The following is a 26,277-nucleotide window of genomic DNA, read 5'->3' on the forward strand; positions in this document are numbered from 1 at the left end:
GATTTCTAAGAATTTTGAAGGTCATAAAAATCTTCTTTTTCTATTTAGACTGCCAGGGAATTATGTAAATTCTGTGTTGTACATCTTGTCCAAGAATGACTTCTTGTGACCTTGGCCAAGGCCCAACATTGTCCTTTGTTTATTACAGCTCTAAAAATATGCATTACACAGGTATTTTTAAGTGATTCTTTAGTGTTTTTAAAACTCTTTGAGGTGTCTTTATGTGTGTTTTCTTTCTGTCCTCTTTGATGCAGTGGTCCAAGTGTTCTGTAAGTGAAATGAGTGCTTATTATGATGTAAAAGAGTTTTTTTTTCTTTTTCTTCTTCTTCTTTTTACATTTCCAAGTCTCAATATTAAAGTGATGGGACATCAAGCCTGCAAAATTTAAATATTTAAAATAATTGTTTAGCCATTTTCTTCTTTTCACTCTGTAAATGAAAACATTTTCAGTTGCAGAGACAAATAGTAATTACATTCCATAGCTGTTACTAGGCTCACTGTCAGGGTAGTAAAATTTGATTAATTTGAACTCCGATCATTTGTAATTGGGGTGATTTTACCTGGCTGAAGTTTATTTCTAAGTGATGTGTGAAGGATGGGGGTGGTTAAGCAAATTAATAGTATCAAGTATACTTCATGGAGCATATATCTACTTAAGGCAATTAATTTTACAGCCTTTGGCATATTTGTTGTTTGCGCATACAAGATAATTACGAATGACTGTTAGCGATTTACTAAAGCAAGAGAATTGAGCGCAAATAATGTTCACCATCAGAAATGCTTCTAGCGGTTTGGGGTCTTTAAGTGTGCAGAGGATGGGGTGAAGGAAAACTCTAGTACTAAGTATTTAAACCTAAGAGACATCTAGACACAGCTGAAACAAGATTTGATAATAGTGATTGTTTGCAGCTTAATGAGGTCAGATGCATAACCCCTCCCTTTTTTCCCCCAATCATTTTATTTGGGGGTTAATAGTTTATAGTACAGTTGTTGAAACTTGGGTAGAATTTCTCATCTACCTGCGATAAGTGTCTGCAAAACACTCTTATCCCCAATTTGGGTCTTTGCTACCATCACGGCCCCAACACCCACCCACCCGCCCACCTATGTTTGAGCACCCTCCCTGCCCTCCTTCCTCACAGTCCTAGTCACCAAACCCAGTCCAAGTTTTACTTTGGGCATCCCCTTTCTGTTCTTTAATTATTCTATTATTTTTTTTTAAGCACTTGATTGTTCACAGAAGAAGAATAACTTAAAAACCTTTGTGAGAAAGTGACCTTCACCTGTTTGTGGGACATCCTACCCTCCTGGAAATTAAGAAAGCTCTATATTCACCCTTTTCCCCTGACTTGTAAATTTCAAGTAATCATACATAAACTGCCACAAGCATGTGACCACATTTTTGCATAGGTTGTGTGGATCTTCATTACAAAAATGGATTTATTTGTGGGGGGTTTAGGGTGCAAGCTGTGGGGGTCTTTGTTCTCCTAAGAAGTGACATTTGCACTTTCTGCTCTGGAGTGTTTTCATGAGATGGAAAATGATTAGATCTCCTTTATAAAGCATTGTCTCCTTGCTGTGTACAAGCAATCTGCATCATCACCATTATTATTATTATTATTTGTAATTTCCAGTGTTTCATTTCTCTAGGCTGACTTTTTTTTAAGAGAAAGCCAGCAGAGGTTGGGGGGGGTAGCAGAAATCACAACACGGAAGGTTCCTCCAGTGCAGTGGGGGTGGGGGTGCTGACTACAACCTCAGTCACACAACACAAAGCAGCACACTACTGACGTGAGCTATTTTGTGGGTCTGGTTCATTATTTTTAAATGTTTGAGAATGCTTCAGGTGTTTGAAATTGAACATTCCAGTCTTGCTTGACGAGGGGGAAAGAGAAAGAGAGAGAGAGATGCCTTTCCAGCACTCTGCCAATGTTGATTATACCTAGGTCATTTTGTTTCATTAATGTTCAACCTTGTTAATAAAAAGCCCTCCTTAAGGTAAAATGCTGATTTGGGTTGATTTGTATTTAGAAGTGATTTTTAATTTTTTTAATTTTTTAAATTTCTTTATTGGGAAATTAATGTTTTACATTCAACAGTAAATACAATAGTTTGTACATGCACAACATTTCTCAGTTTTCCATATAAAAATACCACCCCCACTAGGTAGAAGTGATTTTTTTTAACCTTTTAAATATTTTTGCCACTAAGATATCAATAAATGATTCTCAGATTCCTTTGAATTTTTCTATGAAGACAGTTGTAGGGAAACAGGAAATATAATTTAACCCTTTACATTTGCTTGGCTGTGATTTTTGGAGGTATTTATGTGTATGGTAGACTAAGGAAAAATTATTTGTGAGCTAATGGTGACTGACATTGATTTAATACGTAACAAAGTTCATGCATCACTATTTAATGCTTTAAAATGAGCTTTCTGTCTCTGTGTATATGTATATATTGCATATACACATATATATTTGGATCACTTTGGAAAGTATTTTTGTCTGAAATTGATGTCTGTCTTAAGAGAAAGCTGATTTCATGCTGTTCTTTCTGGTGTATTAAATCATATATTTTGGAATTTCTGAAAGTAGTTTCTGTCATGTGCGCGTTTGGAATACAAATGAGAAAAAGCTCTTAAGGGGCTAAAATATCAATCTTTGAGAAACTAGGGAAAAACTAGAAAGAGTGTCAGCAAACCATCGGCTTAAGTTGGAAGCACACGTTTGTTGTTTGGATACAGACTTGGAAATAAATTAACTCTCAATTTTTTTGCTTTGTTTAGTTTTAGTTTTAGTGTTATTTTTGTTTTTTTAAGATGCCGCCTTTCTCCTCAATGGCAGCCTGCTTTTACTAAGCCTGCCTTGATTGAAGCCTGAGAATTCTGTTTCCAGGTAGCAGAAGTGTGCCCAGAAGGTAGCCATTCAGACAGGACAAGCCGCCTATTTAGGAAGTGCAATCCTTCAGCTTGGAAATCAGAGTTCATCAGCATACTAGTTCATCCTGTTTTCACTTTTGAGACTCGTTCAACAACAACAAAAAAAATCGTCTGCGAGTTTAGGGCTTGAAACAGAAACTTGCAACACCCACTCACTTTCGGGGGGCTCTTGTGACGCTGTTTGCTGGCAGGGTTTTAAAACAATGTCCACGGACCCTTGCTTGTCTGCGCTTTCGCGAACTACCTCCAGCTGCCTTTGACAGCAGCATTAATGTGGAAACCTCCTTGTCAGTAACTAACCCCGGGAGCTTACTGGACCCGCAGCGGAGCTTTGGAATGGTCCCTGCTGGACACCTGCTTGGCCGCCAGCATTGGTCTCTCCTCTAGGCAATTTGTGAGCTGTTTGGGGGAGGGAGGGAGGGAATGAGGGGGGGAAGGTTGAGGGAGGGGGGCACGAACAGGAGGGGAAAGGGGGGAGAGAAAAAGGGGAGGGCAGCATTGAATTAGATTGTTGATAGCGTCCCTCCAAGGACTGCTATTAAGAGCACGCTCCTCTGTACTTCGCCGCCACAGAAGACAGAGTGGGATTCGCCTTACCACGGGCATGTTTTAAATGGATGAGATTCTGCTCATCGGGGCTTGGAAATCCAGACTAGGGACAGCAGAGCAACTTGAATGAGAAGCTGCTCCAAGAGGGTGCAGAGTTCTGCAGCAGTTTGTATTTCTTCTTACATTTTTTTTTTCGCTTTTGCCTTCTCCTCACTGGAAAACAGAGACTGGCATTTTTTTTTTTTTTTTTTAGCGGACTTTCCCCCATAATGGCATTCTTGTATTGTGTGGCCAGATCTTGCACAGGAGGAAAGCAGGTTACCGAATTTAGTCACTGATCTCTATTAGCGGTGGCCTAAGGCTATGCTGAGGTTTATATCCCATTTGTATTGTTGCAGCTCTAAAGAAGAATGTTCAGAGGATGACAAGTGTATTCTGAGTAGGTATGTTGTTTCGTTTTCATATGAAAGTCATCTATTTTTTTTTCCTGCTACTATTGGTCAGAAATCAGGTTAATTGGTGCAGAATGTAGTACAGTGCTGCAGTAGCCCTGTTAAAGGTAGAACAATGGTAATGCAAGCTTTAAAAAAAAAAAAAAAAAAAAAAAAACCAAGCCCGCTTTTACTAAATAAAGCTGCATTGTGTGGTAGGCACAGTGCAGTCTTAATAATAATAATATATTTATATGTACTGTAGTCAGCGCTTTCCTAACGAGGTGGTACTATTGTGGAGTTAGACCGGCAGGATTCTCATATTGCTGTAGGGGACAGGAGGGTTTAAAGGAGGTGCCTTGCAGCCCTATTTTACAGATTGGAAGCGTCAGTGTAAGGGTACTGGCAGAATCCTTTGCTTGTTCTCCGCAGCAGGCGCTGCTGTGTCAGTACAGTGTGGAATGGAAGTCCTAGTTGGTAGTCTGTTATGGAAACGCTGTTTACTGTTATTGTAGTACCGTGGTGACAACATGCCATTGAAATGGAAAACGAGCTCTCCTGCTATCTGGAAATTCCCAGTTCCTGTGCTTAAAACATCCAGGTCAACTCCACTTTCTCCAGCATACATGTAAGTGAGAGAAAAATAGGATGTTAAAGTGGGTTTTCATTCATGAATCAACCTTGTGGAAAAAAAAAAAAAAACCAAAGGGAGGGGAATTCCAAACAGCTCCATCCCCAAAACCCACAAGATTAAAAACCTCAAGCTTGCTTATACATTTAAAGATAGGAGCATGTCTACATTTTTTACCATTGTTTTCTTTTCCTAGGAGTTTATGCTCATTGTAAAGTGCTTAATGGTCATCTTATTACTGGTATGAATATGCAAAGGCATACTTCATGAATTGCATGAGGGTAAACTTTAATCTTTGACTTCCCTTGAATAAAAAATGTTTTGGAATATTGGAAATACTTAAGATGATTTCTTTTGTGTGATGGCACAAGAAACTGCTAATGATCGATGTTGGTGTTGTGTTAAATGTGGAGCAGGCTTTGATATTATTTGCTGATGGATTTGAAACCTTCAGTTTTAACACATTGATCAGGAAGCTGGTATTTTAATCAAGACTTTAGTGCTTGTGGTGCATGAATATTAAGAGTTCGATCTTGTTTCTTTCCCAGTTTCATAATTCCCTTTCTGAATTGCAAGTTAGAATTTGTGCAAATTACACTTCTGTGAATAGTTATTTATACAGAGGGAATTGAAAAGTATCTTATACAAATGTCTGGTTCTGAAATGCAATTTAACAATAAATACATATTGAAATATAACTGGAGGTCTTGAATTTTTATTTACACTCTTAGTCTTGAAATGTGCAAGATGTTGCTTTGGAAACAAAATCTAGGAGATAAAATGAAATTCTTTAAAAGTATTGTCTGTGATCCTTTTGTTGTGGAAGGAAGAAGGGGTGAAGAAAATCTGGGCCTTAGAATATATGTATATACTCAAAAAGAAAGCCTTTGAGGGAAAAGTCTGTCCTAACTTTGAGTGTTCCCTTTAAAATATTTTTCAGCAGGGGAAATATGGAAAATTCTTCCTGCTTTAGATTAATTGTGTGTTGAGAAATCTGGTCAGTTGCCATTTTATTTCTTCCCCTTTTTGTTTTATGTGAGGTTCAAATGTACAGTTGTGTCTCTCTCTTATTCTCTGGAAGGCTTTCAGGTGTTGAGCTAGTGTGGGTGTGTTCTATGTCCAAAATCAGTGATTCCCTGGAAAGCGCTGAAGAATGAGAACGTTTCTGAGTTAGATTCTGTCATCATTTCATTTTTAGGTGATTTTTTTTACATTCCTTCTCATAGACACTTGAGGTTATTTAATCTATTTAGATGAGAAACTTGCTTTCCTATAAAGTTAGCAATTTAAGGAGGGAGTTGGAGATCAGCTATGTTTGTTTCTCAAAGCTGTGTTTGTGAAGAGCACAAATTAATAAAATGGAGCTGACAAGTTAATGGAAGTGACAAGTTAATGGAACTCTATCGAATAATTTGAGAAAACAAGATGTGCCTGTTGACTAAGTGATTCTTAGCTGGTGAGAAATGACCAAAGGTTTACCAGAGCAACTTTCACATCGAAACAAAATTCATGCACACAAAGCTAGACTCAGTATATTCCATTACAATGAATAATAATTGCTAATGATTCTAGTATTCCTAGTATATTTCACTGTCTGAAAGGTCTAATTGATATCCCTTATTGCTGCTGGCTTGCCAATTTTTAGAGATGGTGTTAAACATACTTCTATTTTATTAATTCATACCAGCCATAGCTACAACTTAATACAACATCTCTAATGAATCCCTTTCTTCCTTTGAAGTACTAACCTTTGTGACCTGGTGATATGAGTACATCAATTTAGATGATAGAAGCCAAAAAATCTTACAGATTGATGTAGGTTGTTTGCAGTATACATAGTGTAATGAAAATAATACATATTTGAAGTGCTTAGTGTTAGACTAGACTATTTTGACTTTTTTGTATTTGTGTTATTAAATTGCCCTTAACTGATGGCTCTTCATAAATAAGTTTATATACGGTTTAATGCTATATAAATGCACACAGACAGAAACTATGTTAAATACAGAAGAAAAGTAACTTGGGGGGGTTAGATTAGGTTTTTAAATAAATTGTTTAGGTTTTTTTTTTTTTTTGACTGTTTTGGATTAGAGTCTGTTCCTATACTTGGCCAGAAATAAAAATATCATGTTTAACATATTGTTCTCATCAGTGCTTATTTATAGTTTACAACATATTTACATACAAAATGATACTAAAGTTTAGCATAGATTTTTTTTTTTTTGCTCTCAAAATAATACAGACTGAATTGGAAAACTGGGTCAAGTAATGTTCTATTTACTCTCACAATTTAGCTGGCAAGTGTGATTCTTTGGCTGTTTAAAGTCTTTGCGTTGAATTGAAATGAAATCTGGCTTCTTAATAAACTGTGGTATTTTAGAAATGTACCTGTAAAATCATGTAGGAGATGTTTAACATCTCTTGAAGACAGAATCATACAGAGTGAATAGAAGCATCTTTCATATATTTGCTTGGGCAGTGGGGAATCTTGGTTTGTAATGTTTTCACTATTTACCATGACTTGGGAAATAACACATCGCATGATTTCCATTGAAAACTTGGGTTCTTTGTGAGAGACTGAAATTTCAGTATTCTTAATGGTAGTAAAAATGTGTTCTCATAACTAACCAAGTATAGAAAGAAATATAAAGAGCTTCCTTATGGTCTTTCTGAACTCAACACAGGTGCTACTTAGCTTAGATATATATACACCGGCCATGGCCACTAATGCTACAGATAGATGTACGTACATACAGTGTAACTCTGCTAGGGGAAGCTGCTGCAAACATTGGAAGGAAAAGGTGATTTCTTCTTTTCCTCATGGATGTAAAGTCCAAGTTTGCTTTCTCTCTGTTTGTTTAGAACTGCAATGCAGTCAAAACTTCTCCCTAGTAAAGACCATGTTTATGATACTCTTAAAGAGATTCATTTCTTTATAAGATAGTTTACTCATTTTCAATTTTAATGAGAGAGATGAGAGAGAGAGAGAGAGGGAGAGGGAGAGAGAGAGAGAGAGAAAGAGAGATCAGAGCAGTGTTCAGCTCTGACTTATAGTGAAGAATGAACCTGGGACTTCAGCGTCTCAGGCATGAAAGTCTTTTTGCAGAACCATTATGCTGTCTTCCCAGCCCAGAGATTCATTTGTTTTATAGGCTATACCACACTCTTGAAATTGCACTGGGATAAGGGAAGAGTGAAGTATCTTCAAGATGGAAGATTTAGGAAGATGATCCTTTGACCCCCAGATAAGCTGATGATCAAATACTTAGTCTTTCTGGAGTGAATACAGTCTTCTTCAGCTTCCCTTCTGCACACTTACAGAGTGGGGTGCTCCCCTTCCCCATGTAAAATTCTGAAGGGACTGTCTTACTAGACATCCGAGTGTCATGTTTGTGTTACTCTCTGCTCAGTGGCAGGTTCAAGTTCAATGTTAGCCTGAAGGAGGGAGGACCTCTTGGTCAGTGTAAACTGAATTAGTAAAGACTTTCCTCTTGTTAGCTGTGAATCAGATAAATTAACCTCTCATTTTGCCAAAATTAATAAAGCTGGCAGGGCATTCACACCCAAGTGATTTTTGTTATTGATACCATTTTGATATTCACTATTTTAAAACAGCAAATGGGGGGTCAGGCGGCAGTGCAGCGGGTTAAGCGCACGTAGCGCAAAGCTCAAGGACTGGTAAGGATCCTGGTTCAAGCCCCCAGCTCCCCACCTGCAGGGGAGTCACTTCACAAGTGGTGAAGCAGGTCTTCGGGTGTCTATTTTTCTCTCCCCTTCTCTGTCTTCTCCTCCTCTCTCCATTTTTCTCTGTCCTATCCAACAATGACGACATCAATAACAATAATAACTACAATAAAACAAGAGCAACAAAAAGGGAAAATAAATAAATAATTTAAAAAACAGCAAATGATTACTTCAGGCTAATATTAATGTATGTGTGTAGATTCTAAGAACACACTGAGATAGAACAGAAATAGCATTTAGCAATACTTTCTTCTTTACAAGTGGTAAGTTTTGATAACAGTGAGACAATAAGGAAGAAGACAATCAAAAGAGTTAGTCAGTGCAATGTAACAGTGAATTCTTCATTCTTTGTTTTTAAATGAGAGAGAAAGAGACCTCAGAACACTGCTCAGTTCCAGCTTGTGGTGGTGCTGGAGATTAAACCTGGGACCTCAGAGTGTTGGGCATGAAAGACTTTTGTATAATCATTAGGCTGTCTCCCCAGATCCATAACTGTGAATTCTAACCAGTCTAGCTCATGACTTTTCCCCTATATTGCTCCTTTTTTTTTTTTTGGGTGAAAAGACTGAGTGTTATTAAGACTTGACCTCCTTCACCTTATCTTTTCTATTCATGTGGCTCCGGTTTTCCATTATTTTGTCTTATATGTAAAAGTATATTTTACAGTCAATGTAAATAACACAGTATTTTATAGCCATTATTTTTGGTCATTTCATCATTCAAATGCAGCATCTAGTTTTCCTGAGAAAGCATTGTATAGACTGCATTACATGTTTCTTGTTTGTGGTGACTGAAAGGATTCAATCAAATAAAAAAGCATGCGTTTTCTAAATTTGACATGCTTTTGGTCCCCTAAGAGTGTTTGCTTTTTAATTTAGTGACTAAAACAAAACCATGTGGTTCCAGAGCTCTTTTTCTATTTTGCCAAATACTTTTTTAAGTTGGCCGTCTCAAGTGAGAAAAAGAATGTATTTATTTTTCACAATTACCCTAGACATAAACTTCTGTTTGGATCTGCCTTATTTGTTTTTACTCCATATCGACCAAAATTATGATGAGAAAGAGCATAACACCTAAGAACAATTTAGGGCTTGTTCTTTGGGAATTTCCATGGTCTGAGCTTGCAAAAGCCTCACGGAATGCTTAAAAATGGAAAACCATTTGGGATAAAAGTGAAGTTAGAGGCCATTCAGAGACTCCAAACTGTGTTTAAAGCAGGATTCCTTCTTGAGCCCCCTCTGAAAGATGGTAATGCATACCCCCCTTGATCACTGTCAGAGAAAAAAGAGCTCACTACCTCATCAAGGCAGTAGCTTTCGGTCATGGACAGCTTTTTCTTGTATACAGCAAAAACTCAATTCCTCACACTTTGAATCTCCAGATCTTAGTGCAGCCATGTTGAGCTACACATAAAAAAAATCTATTTTTCCGCTACTATGTACAAACCTGGGTATAGTCATGTGACATGTTTTCCAGACCCTTTCGTCTGCTGCTCAGCCTCACCAGGAGAATTTTTTCGTCTTACTCTTTATAGGAAATGATCAGACAACTACCAAACGATTTCACTCATATCTGGAGTATAGAGAATTGAAACACATGGACTTAAAAAAAATATCTAAGACCTTGGGAGAACTATAGTGGTTATTGTTGGAGAGTTGAAGGTGGACTTTGGTGGTGGTAGTGGTGTAGGATTCTATCCTTGCTATCTTATATTCTTGTAAATTACTATTGAATCACTAAGAAAATATTTTAAAGAAACTAAGATACTATATCTGAATATGATGCACCCTATTTGGTCCTACTAGTAGAAGACACTTTTGTCCTATATCATAAACATGTCTATATGTCTTAAGAGTCTGGGGTGTGATCTGGGAGGTGGTGTAGTGGGTAAAGTGTTGGACATGAGATCCGAAGTTCAATTCCTGGCAACACATGTACCAGAGTGATGCTCTGGTTCTCTCTTTCCATCTCTCTCTTTCCATCTCTCTCTCTTTCTCTATCTCTCTCTCTTCCTACCCCATTCATTATTAAATAAATCATTTTATATACTTTTTTTCTTTTCATTTATTTGTTGGATAGAGACAGTTAGTAACTGAGAGGGAAGGGGGTGATACAGAGGGAGAGAAACAGACACCTGCAGCACTGCTTCACCACTTGAGGCTTTCCCCCTGCAGGTGGGGACTGGGGTGAACCTGCGTCCTTGCACATGGTAGGTAACATGTGCGCTCAACCTGGTCCCTAAATAAATCTTTTAAAAAAGAGTCTGGAGTTATGTCATGGTTTAGTCATAGGATTCACATGGAATTTGAAGTTTGCAAACTTCCTTTCAAAGGTCTAAGACTGTACTCCCTAGTCCTCATCAGCGTTTCTTTTAGATCCTGTTAGGTCTTGTCTGAGGAAGCCTGATGTGTCCAAGTAAAGTTTCAATTTTGTTTTAAAGCTTACAACTGTGTGTTGTGGTTTTTAAAAGATATCTTAAATCCATTTAGCATAGCTGAAGGGTATTGCAGACAAGAAAGTTTTAAGCAAGAAAGCTAGTTTTTTTTTTCTGATGCTTAGATATTTCCAAGAGTGTTGCCTCTCAAAAATATATCTGGATCCACTGGTCTTTATATTTGAATGAAGTCTGCCTCTTAAAAACACTTGCCCCAGGGAAAAAGAGAGGTAGAAATGCCCATCTCATATCATCATGGGGTATCAGGAGTTACTAAGTAGTCTATGATTCCAGACATTCTGCTTGGAATGGAGAATATTTATATGAGGACTAGGAAGGGTCATGTTACATGGCAGGGGGAAAAAAGAAGGAAGCAATGGACACTTCTTTGTGCTAATGGCTTCACTATATGGGTTTCAAAGTCAACTGTTGTAAGTGATATGTATCGTGGTATTTGAAACAAAATGGCTGTTGAAACAAAATGGCAGTTAATACTTTTTTGTTCTATTTCCTTAAATCTATGAGATAAAGTTGATATAATCTTAAGATTTGGGGGCAACCCGTACTTAAAGAAATTACTAAATGATTCTTTTTTTAAGAGCTCATCTCTTTTCCACTGGTCACATATGTTCAGTTTATAACAGTCACAAGACACTCATTGGCTGTTACTCATTGACAGCCATAAATCTGTTGGGACTTAAGGATAAAGGCATTGCAGTCATTCAAAATGACTATCCTATCTTTTTTCATAAACAGGGTGCTAACTTATTTTAATACTGTGAAAATTCTGAACCAAGATAATCAGATTAAGTGATATTTTTGTTTACTGTGCTTTTACTATTAATAAGGGATCTCACAGCAGTGAAAACACTATGGAAGAGAAATACATCTGGGCTAGATGAGTCGCTATGAAGGGAAGAGAGACACCAGATCTTGAAAGAGCAGATTCCACAGGAAGGAAAATGATGCATTTTGTATTTCGACTTGATAGTATCCTCTCTACAGAGATGCATTTAGTTATTAACACAAGGGAAAGAGAGAGAGAGAGAGAGAGAGAGAGAGAGAGAGAGAGAGAGAAGGAGGGAGGGAGAGAGAGAGAGAGAGAGAGAGAGAGAGAGAGAGAGAGAGAGAGGATCACTCTAGAAGCCAGGAGTTGAGTTCAGGGCCTCATGCTTCCTATCCCAATGCTCTATAAATGATACCACCTCCTGGACTGTGATAGTATCCTTTGAATAAGCAGGATGGAGTATTATCCTTAAAGCTGAATTTGTTGGGAATTTTGTTTTCCTTAGGGACTTTGTATCATGCATACATACATAGTTTGTCCTCTAAGTAATTCGATCCTGGACTATAAAATGTAATTTTACCAAGAATAAAATCATGATAAGTTTCAAATCATAGTAGAATATTTTCACTCTCATGACTTACTACGATGAGAGTATATTCTGTTTGTATCCCATTTTGCCACATTGACAACATCTTCAAATAAGATCACGCTCAACTTGTTGACTACTTCTTCTAATATACTAATATGCAATGGAGGAATGAGACAACCTATTCTTCTACAAAAACATAAATAAAAACAACTTTCAGGTCTCAAGGTTTTTAAAATGTAAATCTGGAGGGCTGGGTGGTAGTGCAGCGGGTTAAGTGCACATGGTGAGAAGCATGGACGTGCATAAGGATCCAGATTCGAGCTCCCCGCTCCCCACCTGCAGGGGGGGGGGTCGATTCACAAGCAGTGAAGCAGGTCTGCAGGTATCTGTCTTTCTCCCTTTTTGTCTTCCCCTCCTCTCTCCATTTCTCTCTGTCCTATCCAACAACGACAGCATCAATAACAACAATAATAACAACAAGGGCAACAGAATGGGAAAAAATGTCCTCCAGGAGCAGTGGTGCAGGCACCTAGCCCAGCAATAACCCTGAAGGGGAAAAAAAAAAGTAAATCTGACCTGCATAACAGATACTGGAATTTACATGTGAAATATAATGAATTGACAGCTTAAAAATTGAAGTTCCAGCACAGCATAGTTAAATGTAATAGACTTTACAGAGGGCTACTCTCAAAGTGCCAAACCTTTTGCAGGCCGCTTCCCACACAGTCTGCCTCTCCATTTTACACATAAACTCGCAATGGTTCAGAGAAGGTAGTTAACTTGCTCTGTGTCACACTTCAAGTAAAAAGCTAAGGGAGGGGACCAGGCAGTGGCACACCTGGTTAAGTGCACATAGTACTAAGCTCAAGGATCAGCACAAGGATCCAGATTAGAGTACCCAACTCCCCCCACCTGCAGCAGGGGAGCTTTACAAGTCATGAAGCAGGTCTGCAGGTGTCTATCTATCACTCTCAAGTTAATGGTAGGTAGGGTTTTAGTTATTGCTGATACTCTAGAGGAGAATGTATCTCCATTACATTGGCAACTGACACGATTCAGTTCTCTACAGCTTTAAGATCATCAAGATCCCCATCTCTTTGCTCCTTGTATGCTGAGGGTTGATCCCAGCTTCTGAAAGCCACCTGAATTCCTTGGCTTCCTTCTTTCATCTTCAGTGCCAGTGGTGGCAGGAGTCCTTTTCACATCCATCTCTCTGTTACCATTCTTCCTCTTTAATATCAGGAACTCATGTGATTACAGAGTTAGACAGTAGCGCAGCAGGTTATGTGCACGTATCGTGAAGCACAAAGGTTCGAGCCCCCCAGATCCCCATCTGCAGGGGAGTTGCTTCATAGGCGGTAAGCAGGTCTGCAGGTGTCTATCTTTCTCTCCCCCTCTCTGTCTTCCCCTCCTCTCTCTATTTCTCTCTGTCCTATCAACAACGACTACAGCAATAAAATAATAAGGGCAACAAAATAGAATAAATAAATATCTTTAAAAAGTATTTTTTAAAAAAGAACTCATGCGATTACAAAGATGTACAAGGACTTGAGTTTTTCACTTAATGAAAGGATTAAATACTGGGGGGCGGGGTAGTAGCGCAGCGGGTTAAGCGCACATGGAGCAAAGTGCAAGGACCAGTGTAGGGATCCTGGTTCGAGCCCCCCCACCCCCCCGCTCCCTACCTGCAGGGGTTCACTTCACAAGCGGTGAAGCAGGTCTGCAGGTGTCTGTCTTTCTCTACCCCTCTCTGTCTTCCCCTCCTCTCTCCATTTCTCTCTGTCCTATCCAACAACAAAAAGGGGAAAAAATGGTCTCCAGAAGCAATGGATTTGTAGTGCAGGCACCAAGCCCCAGCAACACCCTTGTAGGCAAAAAAAAAAAAAAAGATTAAATACTAGCCTTCAGAGCACTAAAATTGTGAGGATATAACATGAGAAATATAGGTTGGAGTGTCTGAACTGAGGATTATTTCATCTCTCCCCCTACCTACTCTTCTTGCTTCTTCTGGCATTAATGTCTTTCCTGATAAATATTTCAAGAATTCTAAATGAGCATTACATTTCATTTCCAACTTGCCATATATCATCTTCTATTTTTGTTTTTATTTGCTTTCAAAAAATATACTGTTTTTCACTGGTCAATGAGACAAGATCAGGGCATCTTTAAATAGAGCACAGTTATTTTTTTAATTATTTTGATTTATTGGATAGTGACTGTCAGAAATCAAGAGGGAGGGGAGGGATAGAGAGGGTGAGAGACACCTGCAGCACTACTTCACCACTTTTGAAGCTTTCCCTCTGCAGGTGGGGACTGGGGGCTTGAACCTGAGTCCTTGCACATTGTAACATGTGCACTCAAACAGGTGCACCACCACTAGGCCCCCTGAGTACAGTTATCTTAATAAGAGTTATTTGAGTCTAAAAATTGGTTAAAAAAACTTTAGTCATCACTCCGTCATACCACTGTGCTTTGCAAAAGGATGTGATACTTCTAATAATTTTTCTCCATCTGTGTACACTGTATTGATGAATCATCCCAGTTTTTGTTAGTATCCCGTTTTACTGAGTCAACCCGTTTTATCAACAGCATTGCTAATTCATGTTAAAGACCAGTTTACTACAAAAACCTCAACTAGATTTCTCTTTATTGATGTGATTATATCAGAGTCGTTTCTCTTGTTCTACAGTGAACTGTGTTCCCAATTAATTTAGTTTGATCTGGCTTTAGTTTGGACAGACCCACAAAGTATCTGAAATAGAATGTTTTTTTTTTAAAAAGCATATGGATAGTCTTTGTTGTGAATAGATTATTCACTTCCTTGGCACTGTGAAATTGAAGTGATTTTTCATTCATTATAAGTTCTTTCCTACAAAAATTGTTTTATGTGATCACTACTGAATGATTCACAGCTGAACAAAAATTCATAGAGCTGAAGCAATGTTTTGATCTGAAGAATACTGAGACTTAGCTCTGAATATTTTCCACAGAGAGATTACTGAAGTATTTACCTAGGTGCAATTAGAGACTACCTTTAAAAATAAAGAATGTTGTATTTATTTTTATTTAAAAATAAAGATTGTCTCACATCACCAAACATTTTTGGCTTTTTTCAAATAATTATGGTATTATATATAATGTATTTTGTGAAACAATAATTCCAGGTTGTAATCTTGAATAGTGAATATTGTTTGGTGGTTGATCCATCTGTGTATAATCCAATCGGGAATATATAATCCTTTAAAAATCAGTAATAAGCAAATTTGATGTTACTTTTTTATTTTATGCTTATATATAAATGCAGACACTTCTGTATTATGAAGCAAAACTTGCAGTTAAGTTTCCTTATAGGAGTTTATATGAATCATGCAAGTGTATTGATAACAGCTAATGGTGAGACGTATATTTTATACAATTTTATTTTTTGGAAAGTAATTGCTTCTTTTACTGTGTTCTCTTTACAAGGAAGCATCTTACTCTTTCTTTACCTATTAGTACAATGCCTGCCAATGAAAATGCTAATAAATGTTGGGTGGATGAATGAATTCAGAGAGAGTAGTCTGTATTTTCATTTATTAGTGGTTAAAGACAGAACAATTGAGAGGGGAAGGGAAGTGATAGAGAGAGACAATGGTTGAAGCTTTTCCCCTGCAGGTGGGGACCAGGGGCTTGAACCTGGGTCCTTGTGCATTGTCATGTGTGCACTTAAGTAGGTGCACCTCCACCTGGCCCCTCAGAGAGAGTAGCCTTAAGATCTATAGCCTTGTACAAATCAGGTAAAAGTGCTGCAATTCTTTATTCGATATATGCAGTGATCTAGTATGTCATAGTCTTGCAGAATAGGAAATAGCAATAATTTCTGTGAAAAGAAATGACCCAGTAACCCAGGACCTGCATGTGGGAAGGAAGGTCCATGTGTAGCACCCTCTCCCCATGGATTATGTAAGCTGGAGTAGAGTGTTGCTGTGGTCTTGGTGCCTCCCTTTAAATAAATAAATCTGAATTTTAAGGGCCAGATGGTGGCACATCTAAGTAGAGTGAACGTGTTACCATGTACAAGGACCTGGGTTCAAACCCCAAGGTTCAAGTCTTTGATGCCCACTTGAGTGGAGGAAGCCTCAGGAGCAGTAAAGCAGTGCTGCAGGTGTCTTTCTGGATGCCTCTCTATCTCCCTCTCCCTTATCAGTTTCTCTCTGTTTATTTCATTGCATAAATAATGTTTAAGCAAGATATCTGTATTTAAAAAAATATTTATTTTCCCCTTTGTTGCCCTTGTTGTTTTTCTTTGTTGTTGTAGTTATTGTTGTTATTGATGTTGTCATTGTTAGGACAGACAAAAATGGAGAAAGGAGGGGAAGACAGAGAGGAGGACAGAAAGATAGACACCTGCAGACTTGCTTCACTGCTTGTGAAGTGACTCCCCCTGCAGGTGGGGAGCCGGGGCTAGAACTGGGATGCTTACACTGGTCCTTGTGCTTTGTGCCACGTGCGTGCGCTTAACCTGCTGCACTACCACCCGACTCCCCAATATCTGTATTTTTTTTAAAAAAGAAAGAAATCCTGAACCTCTTCCTTGCTTGCTGATAAATGGTGCCATGATATTGCACAGACTGAATGTGACTTCACTAGAACCAATTTACCACTGTTTCACCAAATTGTAATTTGATAAGGAAAATAATATTATAATTTGTACCAAGAGAACAACTACTCTTAAAGTTAAGAGTCCTTTGGGACAAGGGGATAGCTTAGCCTGCTAGAGCACCAAATTGCCTGCCTCAGGCCCCAGAAGTCACAGGTTCAATTCTCAGCACCACCATATGGCAGAACTGAGTAGTACTCTGGTCTCTCTATCTCTCTCATAATAAATAAATAAATAATTTCAAATATCACTTATCATAATGGGAAAACATGAAATTTATGTTTTCAAGTTAAGCTTGTTGGCTTGAACTTAAATGACAATATGTCTTTAGAGGACAGGTTTTTTTTTAATTGATTGATTGATTTATTTTCCCTTTTGTTGCCCTTGTTATTTTTTATTGTTGTTGTAGTTACTACTGTTGTTGTTATTGATATCATCGTTGTCAGATAAGACAGAGAGAAATGGAGAGAGGAAGGGAAGACAGAGGGGGAGAGAAAGATACACACCTGCAGACTTGCTTCACTGCTTGTGAAGTGACTCCTCTTTAGGTGGGGAGCCAGGGCCTCAAATTGGGATCCTTAAGCTGGTCCTTGCCCTTCGCTCCAGGTGCGCTGAACCTGCCGCACTACTGCCCAACTCCCTTTTTTTTTTAAGAACAACTTTCTACATAAAAAGGAAAACTGATCTAGGCTTTAGAAGAAATATTTTTAAATATTTATTTATTCCCTTTTGTTGCCCTTGATGTTTTATTGTTGTAGTTATTATTGTTGTTATTGATGTCCTTGTTGAATAGGGCAGAGAGAGATGGAGAGAAGAGGGGAAGACAGAGAGGGGGAGAGAAAGACACCTGCAGACCTGCTTCACTGCTTGTGAAGCGACTCCCCTGCAGGTGGGGAGCCGGAGGCTCAAACCGGGTAGAAGAAATAAATTTTTAATTAGTCCTCAAGAAGTCAGCCATGCTGATTTATCTTCTGAATGGTTTTATCCTTAAAGGAGCTTAAACTTAAGTGGGAAGGGTTAGCAGCTGACAGTTTAAGTTAACAGTAAATAACTCTTCTGTCAAGGTGGATAAATAAAAGGGCTTTTTCATTTTCCTTGTTTAATGACAGAAAAGACATAGCTGTTAACATGTATGAAATTGACATTCTAAAGCAACCGTAAGTGATAATCTGTGAACAAATGTAAATTTTATTTATTTTGTAGTTATTAAAGATAAATTTATTTTGAATTAAATACTTAGCTGTGTGATTTGCTAAGGAGGTCTAGTCCAAGATGTCTTGAATCCAAAAATACGTGATCAAGTTTTGTTTAGCAAGCAGTAAGAAGTCATTGAATAATTTTGAGCAAGGGAGTGACTTTCAGAGCTATAAATGCAGTCATGGTATGTGAGGAAGCTATTCTATAACAAATATGTGATTTATATTCATAACCAAAGCCAAATAAGAGATAACACATTCCAGTAGGGACATACCAAGGAGATAGATATTCAGTAGTGCTTTGAGAGTTAACTGAATGTGAAAATGTGATAGAAGCAGGAGTTCAGGATGACCAAAGTATTTGTACAATCACGGGTGTTGGCTTTTTTTTTTTTTTTAATTTACAGTAACTTATGGAGGACTCTTTTAAATTCATGACATTGAGACACATTTAAGATTCAATTTCTTCTAACTGACCAAGATTTCAGAAGTGGCCAGTGATTCACTGACTTGAGTACCTGTATTGCAATGAGCAAGGAACTGTGTTCAAGCCCACAGTTCACACCTGCAGGGGAGAAGCTTTGAGTGTGGTGAAGCAGTGCTGCAGGTGTCTGTCTATATCCTTCTTACTTTCTCGCATAAAATATTTTTAAATATGATCAGTAAGCACTATATAGCCACATTCATTTCCACAGAGAATAGCTTTGAATAAGCTAATTTGCTCCATACTATAAGACTTACAAGAAGAAGGGCAGGCGGTAGCACGCCCAGTTAAGCACACACATTGCCATGCTCAAGGATCCTGGTTCTAGCACCAGTTCCCTGCCTGCAGGGGGGAGGTTTCACGAGCAGTGAACCAGGTGTACAGGTGTCTCTCTCTCTCTCTCTTTTCTTTTTTTTTTGTCACTCACCGCCTGGGCTCTGTGCCTGCGCTATGAATTCACTGCTCCTGGAGGCCATTTTTTTCCCTTTTGTTGCCCTTGTTTATTGTTGATGTTATTATTATTGTTGTTATTTCTGCTGTTGTTGTTGGATAGGACAGAAAGAAATCGAGAGAGGTGAGCAGGACAGAGAAGGGGAGAGAAAGATAGACACCTGCAGACCTGCTACACCACTTGTGAAATGACCCCCCTGCAGGTGGGAAGCCAGGGGCTTGAACCGGGATTTTTATGCCAGCCCTTGTGCTTTGCACCATGTGCATTTAACCCACTGTGCTACCACCCAGCCCCCTTCTCTCTCCTTTTCTATCTTTCCCTCCTCTCTCAATTTCTAGAAAAAATAAATAAAGGAAAAAAATGTCCTCTGGGAGCAGTGGGTTCATAGTGCAGGTGCTAAGCACCAGGGATAACCCTGTTGGCAATTTAAAAAGAAGGAAGAGATTGAGTGTCCAATATTTGAAAAATGACATATTCTGGAGATAGCTTCTGTAGATAGAGCATATGAGTGTAGCAGCATTTTCAAACTAGCTGATGCAACTTTTTTAAAAAAATCATTTTGTTGGGAAGGGGGTTAATGGTTTACAGTACAGTTGTTGACACCTGAGTATAATTTCTCATCTCTTCATGACAGATTTCTGCAGAATACTCTTCACCCTTATCTTTTCCTTTTCCACCAGAACCCCAAAGCCAAACCCCACCCCCAGGTCCCTCACTTCTCCTTCTTCCTCAAAGTCCTTTGTTTTGGTGCAATACATCACACCCAAGCCAAGTTTTACTTTAAAATATCTGTCCTTGTTTCTTATTTTATTTTATTTTATTAATGCATTTATTTGGATAGAGACGGAGAGGAACTGAGAGGGAAAGGGGAGATAGAGAGAGAGAAAGAGAAAGAAAGACACCTGCAGCACTGCTTGGCCACTTCAGAAGCTTTCCCCTTACAGGTGGGGACCAGGGACTTAACCCTCTGTCCTTGTGCATGGTAACAGGTGTGCTTTCTCAGGTGTGCCATCCCCTGGCCCTTGCCTGTCCTTGTTTCTTCAGTTTTACCTATGAGTGAGGCCATCCAGTATTCTTCCTTCTTGGCTTATCTCAGTTAACATATTTCTTCAGACTCCAAGATGAGGCAAAGGGGATGACATCATCATTTTTAAACAACTGAGTAGTCTTCAAGCTTGACTCCATGCTGGCCTTCCCAGCTTGATCAGCATTCTCTGTCTCCTCCTTACCTCTGAGCCTCTGAAGTTCTAAAGTGACATGTGAAACACTAGTTTAGAGGCTTTTGTGGAGGAAAAAAAGAAAGGAATACTCCTCTCTGTCTTACTTAATATTTACCCTGTTCCTTCTATTTGTCTCAAAACAGATCAAGACAGTTCTTCATTTCATTTACTATTTAACAATTCATAGGACCATCTACAAAACATACACACAGGGGGGACCAGGTGGTGGTTAAGCACACACATTACAGTGCACAGGGGCCCAAGTTCAAGCCCCTGGTTTCCACCTGCAAGGGGGAAAGCTTCACAAGTGGTGAAGCAGGGCTGCAAGTGTCTCTCTGTCTCTATTTTCCCCCTCCACTCTCAATTTCTCTGTCCAATTATAAATGAATAAAAATATTTTTTAAAAGAAACACTATACACGGACAGCTCAGAGTGCTGCAATCATCTTCCTTTTCAATTTTCTCTTGCACAGTTCCAGAGATTTAACTCAAGTTCCAGAGATTTAACTCAAGATTTAACAGTACATTTTCATGTACTGTTGAGTCAAGCCCAATTTTTTAAATGACTGATTGATTGATTGAATTTACAAGTGAAGTAGAGAAAGGAGCAAGATTTAAGAAGTTCTATGGATATTTTGTTTTTGTCTTTTTATTAATGCTATGCCAGTTATTGAACCCGGGACTTCATGCAGGATATGTATGCTCAACCACTGAGCTACCTCCAGGGCCATGCTATATTTCAATATTAAAAAAAAATTAAGGTTATTTATTTATTTATTTATTTTAAATTTATTTATTCCCCTTTGTTGCCCTTGATGTTTTATTGTTGTAGTTATTATTGTTGTTGTCATTATTGTATTGTTGTTATTCGATAAGACAGAGAGAAATGGAGAGAGAAGGGGAAGACAGAGAAGGGGAGAGAAAGATAGACACCTGCAGACCTGCTTCACCACCTGTAAAGCCACTCCCCTGCAGGTGGGGAGCTGGGGGCTTAAACCAGGATCCTTATGCTGGTCCTTGCTTTGCTTAACCCACTGTGCTACCACCCGACTCCTATTTCAATATTTTTAAAGTTTTCTTTTTTTGTGAGAGAAAGAGAGAGCAAGTGTGAGCCCAAGGCACCATTCCACCATCCAGAGTTCAAAGTCCTTTTGCACGTAGATCCAACCCATTCCTGCTGCATGCAAAGCCCCTGCTCGTCCACTAAGTCACCACCCTCGTGCCCTCCAATTATCTTCTTGTTTGCTTGTTACCTTTTTTATTTTTTTTTAATATTTGATGTATTGATTTTGGATAGAGACAGAGAGAAATTGAGAGGGAAGGGGGAGGGGAGAGAAAAAGAGAGACAGCTGCAGTAGTCTCCCCACCCCCCTTGCAGGTGGGGACTGGAGGCTTGAACACGTGTCCTTGCTACATAGTAAGATGCACACTTTATGAGGGACACTACCACCTGGTTCCCCTCCAGTTACCTATGTAAATGACAGAGACTTTGGAAGCTTGGTACCTTCTCTATCATGCTGTTAAAAAAATGGCATGGTGTGAAGCTGTACCCCTCTTATCCTATGGTTTTGTCACTGTTTCCTTTTTATAAATAAAAAAATTAAAAGGAAGAAGAAAATGGTATGGTGTGCCTCTACTACTTATGAGCTCCCCCCAAGAATGTATCCTCTTTGTAAGTCAGAAGACCTAAAGCTTCCAGAAATACCTCACCCCCCCACCTACCCCCACCCTGTGATCCGTGATTTGCATCTGCCTCCTAGAGGAGAAGGAAGGAAGGAAGGAAGGAAGGAAGGAAGGAAGGAAGGAAGGAAGGAAGGAAGGAAGGAAAGAAGGAAGGAACGAACTGGCTGCCTTCAAGGAAAACATTTCTAATTTTATTAAGACTATCTCCTAATTGAAGTAAACATGTAGTCACAGAGCATAGTTTGCTTGAGGGATTCCTTCCATAGTGTTGCTGCATTGTGAACATAGACTTCCCAGATAATTTCTGTAGAACAGTTTTTTGTTTGTTTGTTTTTAAGAATTTTAAAAATATTTATTTATTCCCTTTTATTGCCCTTGTTGCTTTATTGTAGTTATTATTGTTGTTGTTATTGACGTCATCGTTGTTAGATAGGACAGAGAGAAATGGAGAGAGGAGGGAAAGACAGAGAGGGGGAGAGAAAGATAGACACCTGCAGACCTGCTTCACCACTTGTGAAGTGACTCCCCAGCAGGTGGGGATCCAGGGTCTCCAACCAGGATCCTTACACCAGTCCTTGCACTTTGCGCCACCTGGGCTTAACCTGCTGCACTACCTCCCGACTCTCAGTAGAGCAGTTTTTTGTTTGTTTTGTTTTATGTAATAACATATTTTATTGATTTGTAGAGCAGTTTTTAAAGTCACATTTAGCAGAGTTGTCGACAACTAGGTCATGAAGTTGTGTTGGGATACAAAGTTGAACATGGGGGCCCGGTGGTCACACACCAGGTAAAATACACACATTATAGTGCACACTGAACCCAGGTTTAAGACCCAGGTCCCCACCTGAAGGGGGTAGCTTTATGGGCTGTGAAACAGTGCTGGAGATCTGTCTATCTATCTATCTATCTATCTATCTATCTATCTATCTATCTATCTATCTAATCTATCTATATCTATCTATCTGTTTATCTCCCCCTTTCCTCTTAATTTCTCTCTGTCGCTATACAAAAAAAAAAAGTTAAAATACAAACATGATACTGATCTAATCTGGCCAAGGAGAACTGGAAGCTATGCATATGGCTTAGATTCTGAGTCCATTACCATATGGGAATGGCTATCATGCACACCTATACACACATACCTACACACACACACACACACACACACACACACACACATACACATACACACACACACACACCAATATCTAGTAGCACAATAAAGTGATGGATCCTGGTGACAATTTAGGAGATAAATCAGAAGCCAACTCTAGGATGAAAGACTGAATTTCTACTCTCAGGATCTGGTATTTGAATGTATAGGTAGGTGAGTGTGCTATAAAAGACAATAAAGTTGGTTTGCCTCTCCTAGTGAACTGAGAATGAACTGAGAACATTAGGTTAGTGATGGGTTTGCTTCTTTATGACAAGCATAGTGTAAGAGGAACAATTTGAAATCTTACAATTGATTTATGAGGTTTCAGGGTGATAGTTCAGCAATACTGGGCAGGATTTGCATGCCTGGGGCCCCAAATTCTATCCCTGGCACTACCATAAACCACAGCTGAACAGTGTTCCATACTCTCTCTTTCTTGTTAAATGATTTTTTCCCACTACCATTATCCCTGGGGCTGCACACCTGTGTGATTCCTCCACTCGTGGTGGGGTCTCTCTCTCTCAAAATAGAGTTAGAAAAGGAGAGAGGGAGACACAAAGATAGAGGGCAAGATAGAGAGGAGAGTCCACAGCACGACTCAATAACCCAGGAAGTTTCTGCCACCTGGGGCTCAAACCCAGGGCCTTGCACATGGTAAAATGTGTTGTACCAAGTGAGCCATCTCCAGAGCCGTGTGTGTGTGTGTCTGTGTGTGTGTGTGTGTGTGTCTTTTTAAAAATTTATATATAAAAATAAACTCAATGTTGAGTAGACCTCACACAAAGAAAAATAATTTTATTATTATTTTAATATTTATTGATTTGATTAGATTGGACAGAGAGAAATTGAGAGGGAAAGAGGAGATAGAGAGGGAGAGAGAAAGAGAGACTCCTGTAGCACTGCTTCACCATTTGTGAGGCTTCCCCACTGCAGGTGGAGCCTGGAGGCTTAAACCTGGGGTCCTTAAGCATGCCAGCATGTGTGCTCCACCAGGTGTGCCACCACCCGGCCCCTGGAAGATCATTTTAATACGAAAAAACTATACTGTAAGTGGATCTGAAGAATCTCATTGGTGTGATGAAAACATTGTAAAACTGGTTATGATGACAGCTGTCCAACTTGGTAAATGTACACAAATTTGTTGAATTGTCTACTTAAAAATGGATGACTTTCTGTTAGGTAAATGGTAGCTCAAAGTTGTTTTAAAGTATTGACTGTCATACGAACACATTGATTTGATTAGACCATATTCAACATTAAGCCATGATTGACTTGATACTGAAAATTTTATCACATTCGTTGAAATCATTAGCAAGGCCTCTAGGTCATTGCAAAATCAAGGTTGAGATTTGTTAGATTAATTACATGCTTTGTGCCACCTGTGCTTAACCCACTGCGCTACCACCCGACTCCCAGATTACATGCTTTGAAGAGGCAGAATCACTGGAACTCTTAGCACTGCCAATTATATTTCTTAGGACATGAAATGCAACTGGCTATTTGGAAATTTGAAAGTCTAACTCTTTAGAATTTTTTTTTAAGAAAGGATAAATTAACAAAACCACAGGGTAGGAGGGGTACAACTCCACACAATTCCCACCACCCAATCTCCATATCCCACCCCCTCCCCTGATAGCTTTCCCACTCTCTATCCCTCTGGGAGCATGGACCCAGGGTCATTGTGGGCTGTAGAAGGTGGAAGGTCTGGCTTCTGTAATTGCTTCCCCGCTGAACATGGACGTTGACTGGTCCATCCATACTCCCAGTCTGCCTCTCTCTTTCCCTAGTAGGGTGGGTCTCTGAGGAAGTGGAGCTCCAGGACACATTGGTGGGGTCTTCAGTCCAGGGAAGCCTGGCCGGCACCCTGATGACATCTGGAACCTGGTGACTGAAAAGAGAGTTAACATACAAAGCCAAACAAATTGTTGAGCAATCATGGACCCAAAGCTTGGAATAGTGGAGAGGAAGTGTTAGGGGGATACTCACTGCAAACTCTAGTGTACTTCTGCTTTCAGGTATATATTTTGCAATAGTTTATGGATACGTGTGAACATATGCTCTCTCTCACAGAAACTGGTGTATATCTAGGTTTTGGGACTTTGTTAGAAAGTGAACCACCTGAGATGGAATTAGAGTATACTATGAAAGGAAAGGTCTCACCCGAGTAATGAAGCTGAAGGGTTGTCATTCCACACGTGAAGTCTCTGGACACAGTCTGAAGTGAAGCATGTTGAGGTGGCCATTGTTGCGTTGTTTAGAATTTTTTTTTACATATGTTTCCTTTTAAAAGAGAAATAAACATTCCCTTAAGACCTGATTGTGAATTATTGACTTGGTGAAGTTGAATGGATAAGTAGGAAATTAGGAAAAATCAGAGAAGGATAGGAGTTAGCAGTGTTGCACCACGTGATTAATGAGTCCCAAGTGATTAATGATTCTCCGGTTCCCAAAGGGGTTTGTTTCAGTGATTTCGAATTGGGTTTTTGAATTATGGAATCTGCATTTATAATGCAGTTAAAGTGGATAACTTAGGTGTTTGAATATTTGATTAACTGAAATTTGAGGCAAGTAGGGGTGCAATTCTTTCATAACTTTCATTTCCACTGAAATGTACTGTGGCACACGAGTCTAATGTCAAAGTTGGTGAGCTATGAGTAATGACAGTAAAATGGCACCTTGGTTGACAAATAGTCTAGGAGCAAAACTCTTTGAAGAAAAAAACCTGGCCTCTATATTGAGGGGATTGGAGCTCCCATTCCAGTTTCTTTTTTTCCCTCCCTCTCTCCCTCTTTCTCTTTCTACATTTCTTTTTTTCTTCCTCCCTTTCTTCCTCCCTTTCTTCCTTCCTTCCTTCCTTCCTTCCTTCCTTCCTTCCTTCCTTCCTTCCTTCCTTCCTTTCTTTCTTTCTTCCTTTCTCTACTTCTTTCTTTCTCTTTTCTCACTTTATTGAAGGGGGTTTACTAGTTTACAGTATAGTTATTAACACATGAGCACAACTTCTGATCTCACTATGACAGGTATCTGCAGAACACTCTCAAGTCCAACTTGAATGCTTTTCAATCACCAGGACCCCAGAGTACCTCCCAGCCCCCTTCCTGCCCTCCTTCCCCAGAGTCCTTTGCATTAGTGCAATACATCAGAAACATTCCAGTCTTTTATTGTGATTGAAAAAGTAGAAGTCTTGCTCTTCTCTCAGGTCTAGCTTGACTTCTTAATGAGTAGGACTGATGCTAACTCTGAGTTAGATAATCCTTCCAAAGGATCTATGCGTGTAAAAGATTTTTAGGTTTCCCTATGCACTTGGAAAGGGACTATTCATTGATGAGAGAACTTACTGTTTTC

At 39.1% G+C, this 26,277-nt stretch overlaps 1 protein-coding gene across 8 annotated transcripts in view; it reads left to right on the forward strand.

The window, feature by feature from the left end:
* The window catches only part of KLHL13 (kelch like family member 13), a 264,819-nt gene that overhangs the window by 193,952 nt on the left and 44,590 nt on the right, over window positions 1–26,277 (forward strand). Inside the window, exons 1-3 of one of the 8 annotated variants that reach the window (XM_060183000.1) lie at window positions 3,228–3,336; window positions 3,890–3,934; window positions 4,438–4,550. The exons of 5 other annotated variants lie outside the window; for them this stretch is intronic. In XM_060183000.1, the coding sequence (XP_060038983.1) occupies window positions 4,453–4,550 (98 nt within the window). In that variant the 5' untranslated portion in view covers window positions 3,228–3,336; window positions 3,890–3,934; window positions 4,438–4,452. Of the gene's footprint in view, window positions 1–3,227; window positions 3,337–3,467; window positions 3,935–4,368; window positions 4,551–26,277 lie in introns of those variants that run through there. 2 more of the 8 variants (XM_007536104.2, XM_060183001.1) reach the window with 2 other exon arrangements.

The sequence above is a fragment of the Erinaceus europaeus genome, chromosome X (assembly GCF_950295315.1).
Source record: "Erinaceus europaeus chromosome X, mEriEur2.1, whole genome shotgun sequence".
Lineage (NCBI taxonomy): Eukaryota > Metazoa > Chordata > Mammalia > Eulipotyphla > Erinaceidae > Erinaceus > Erinaceus europaeus.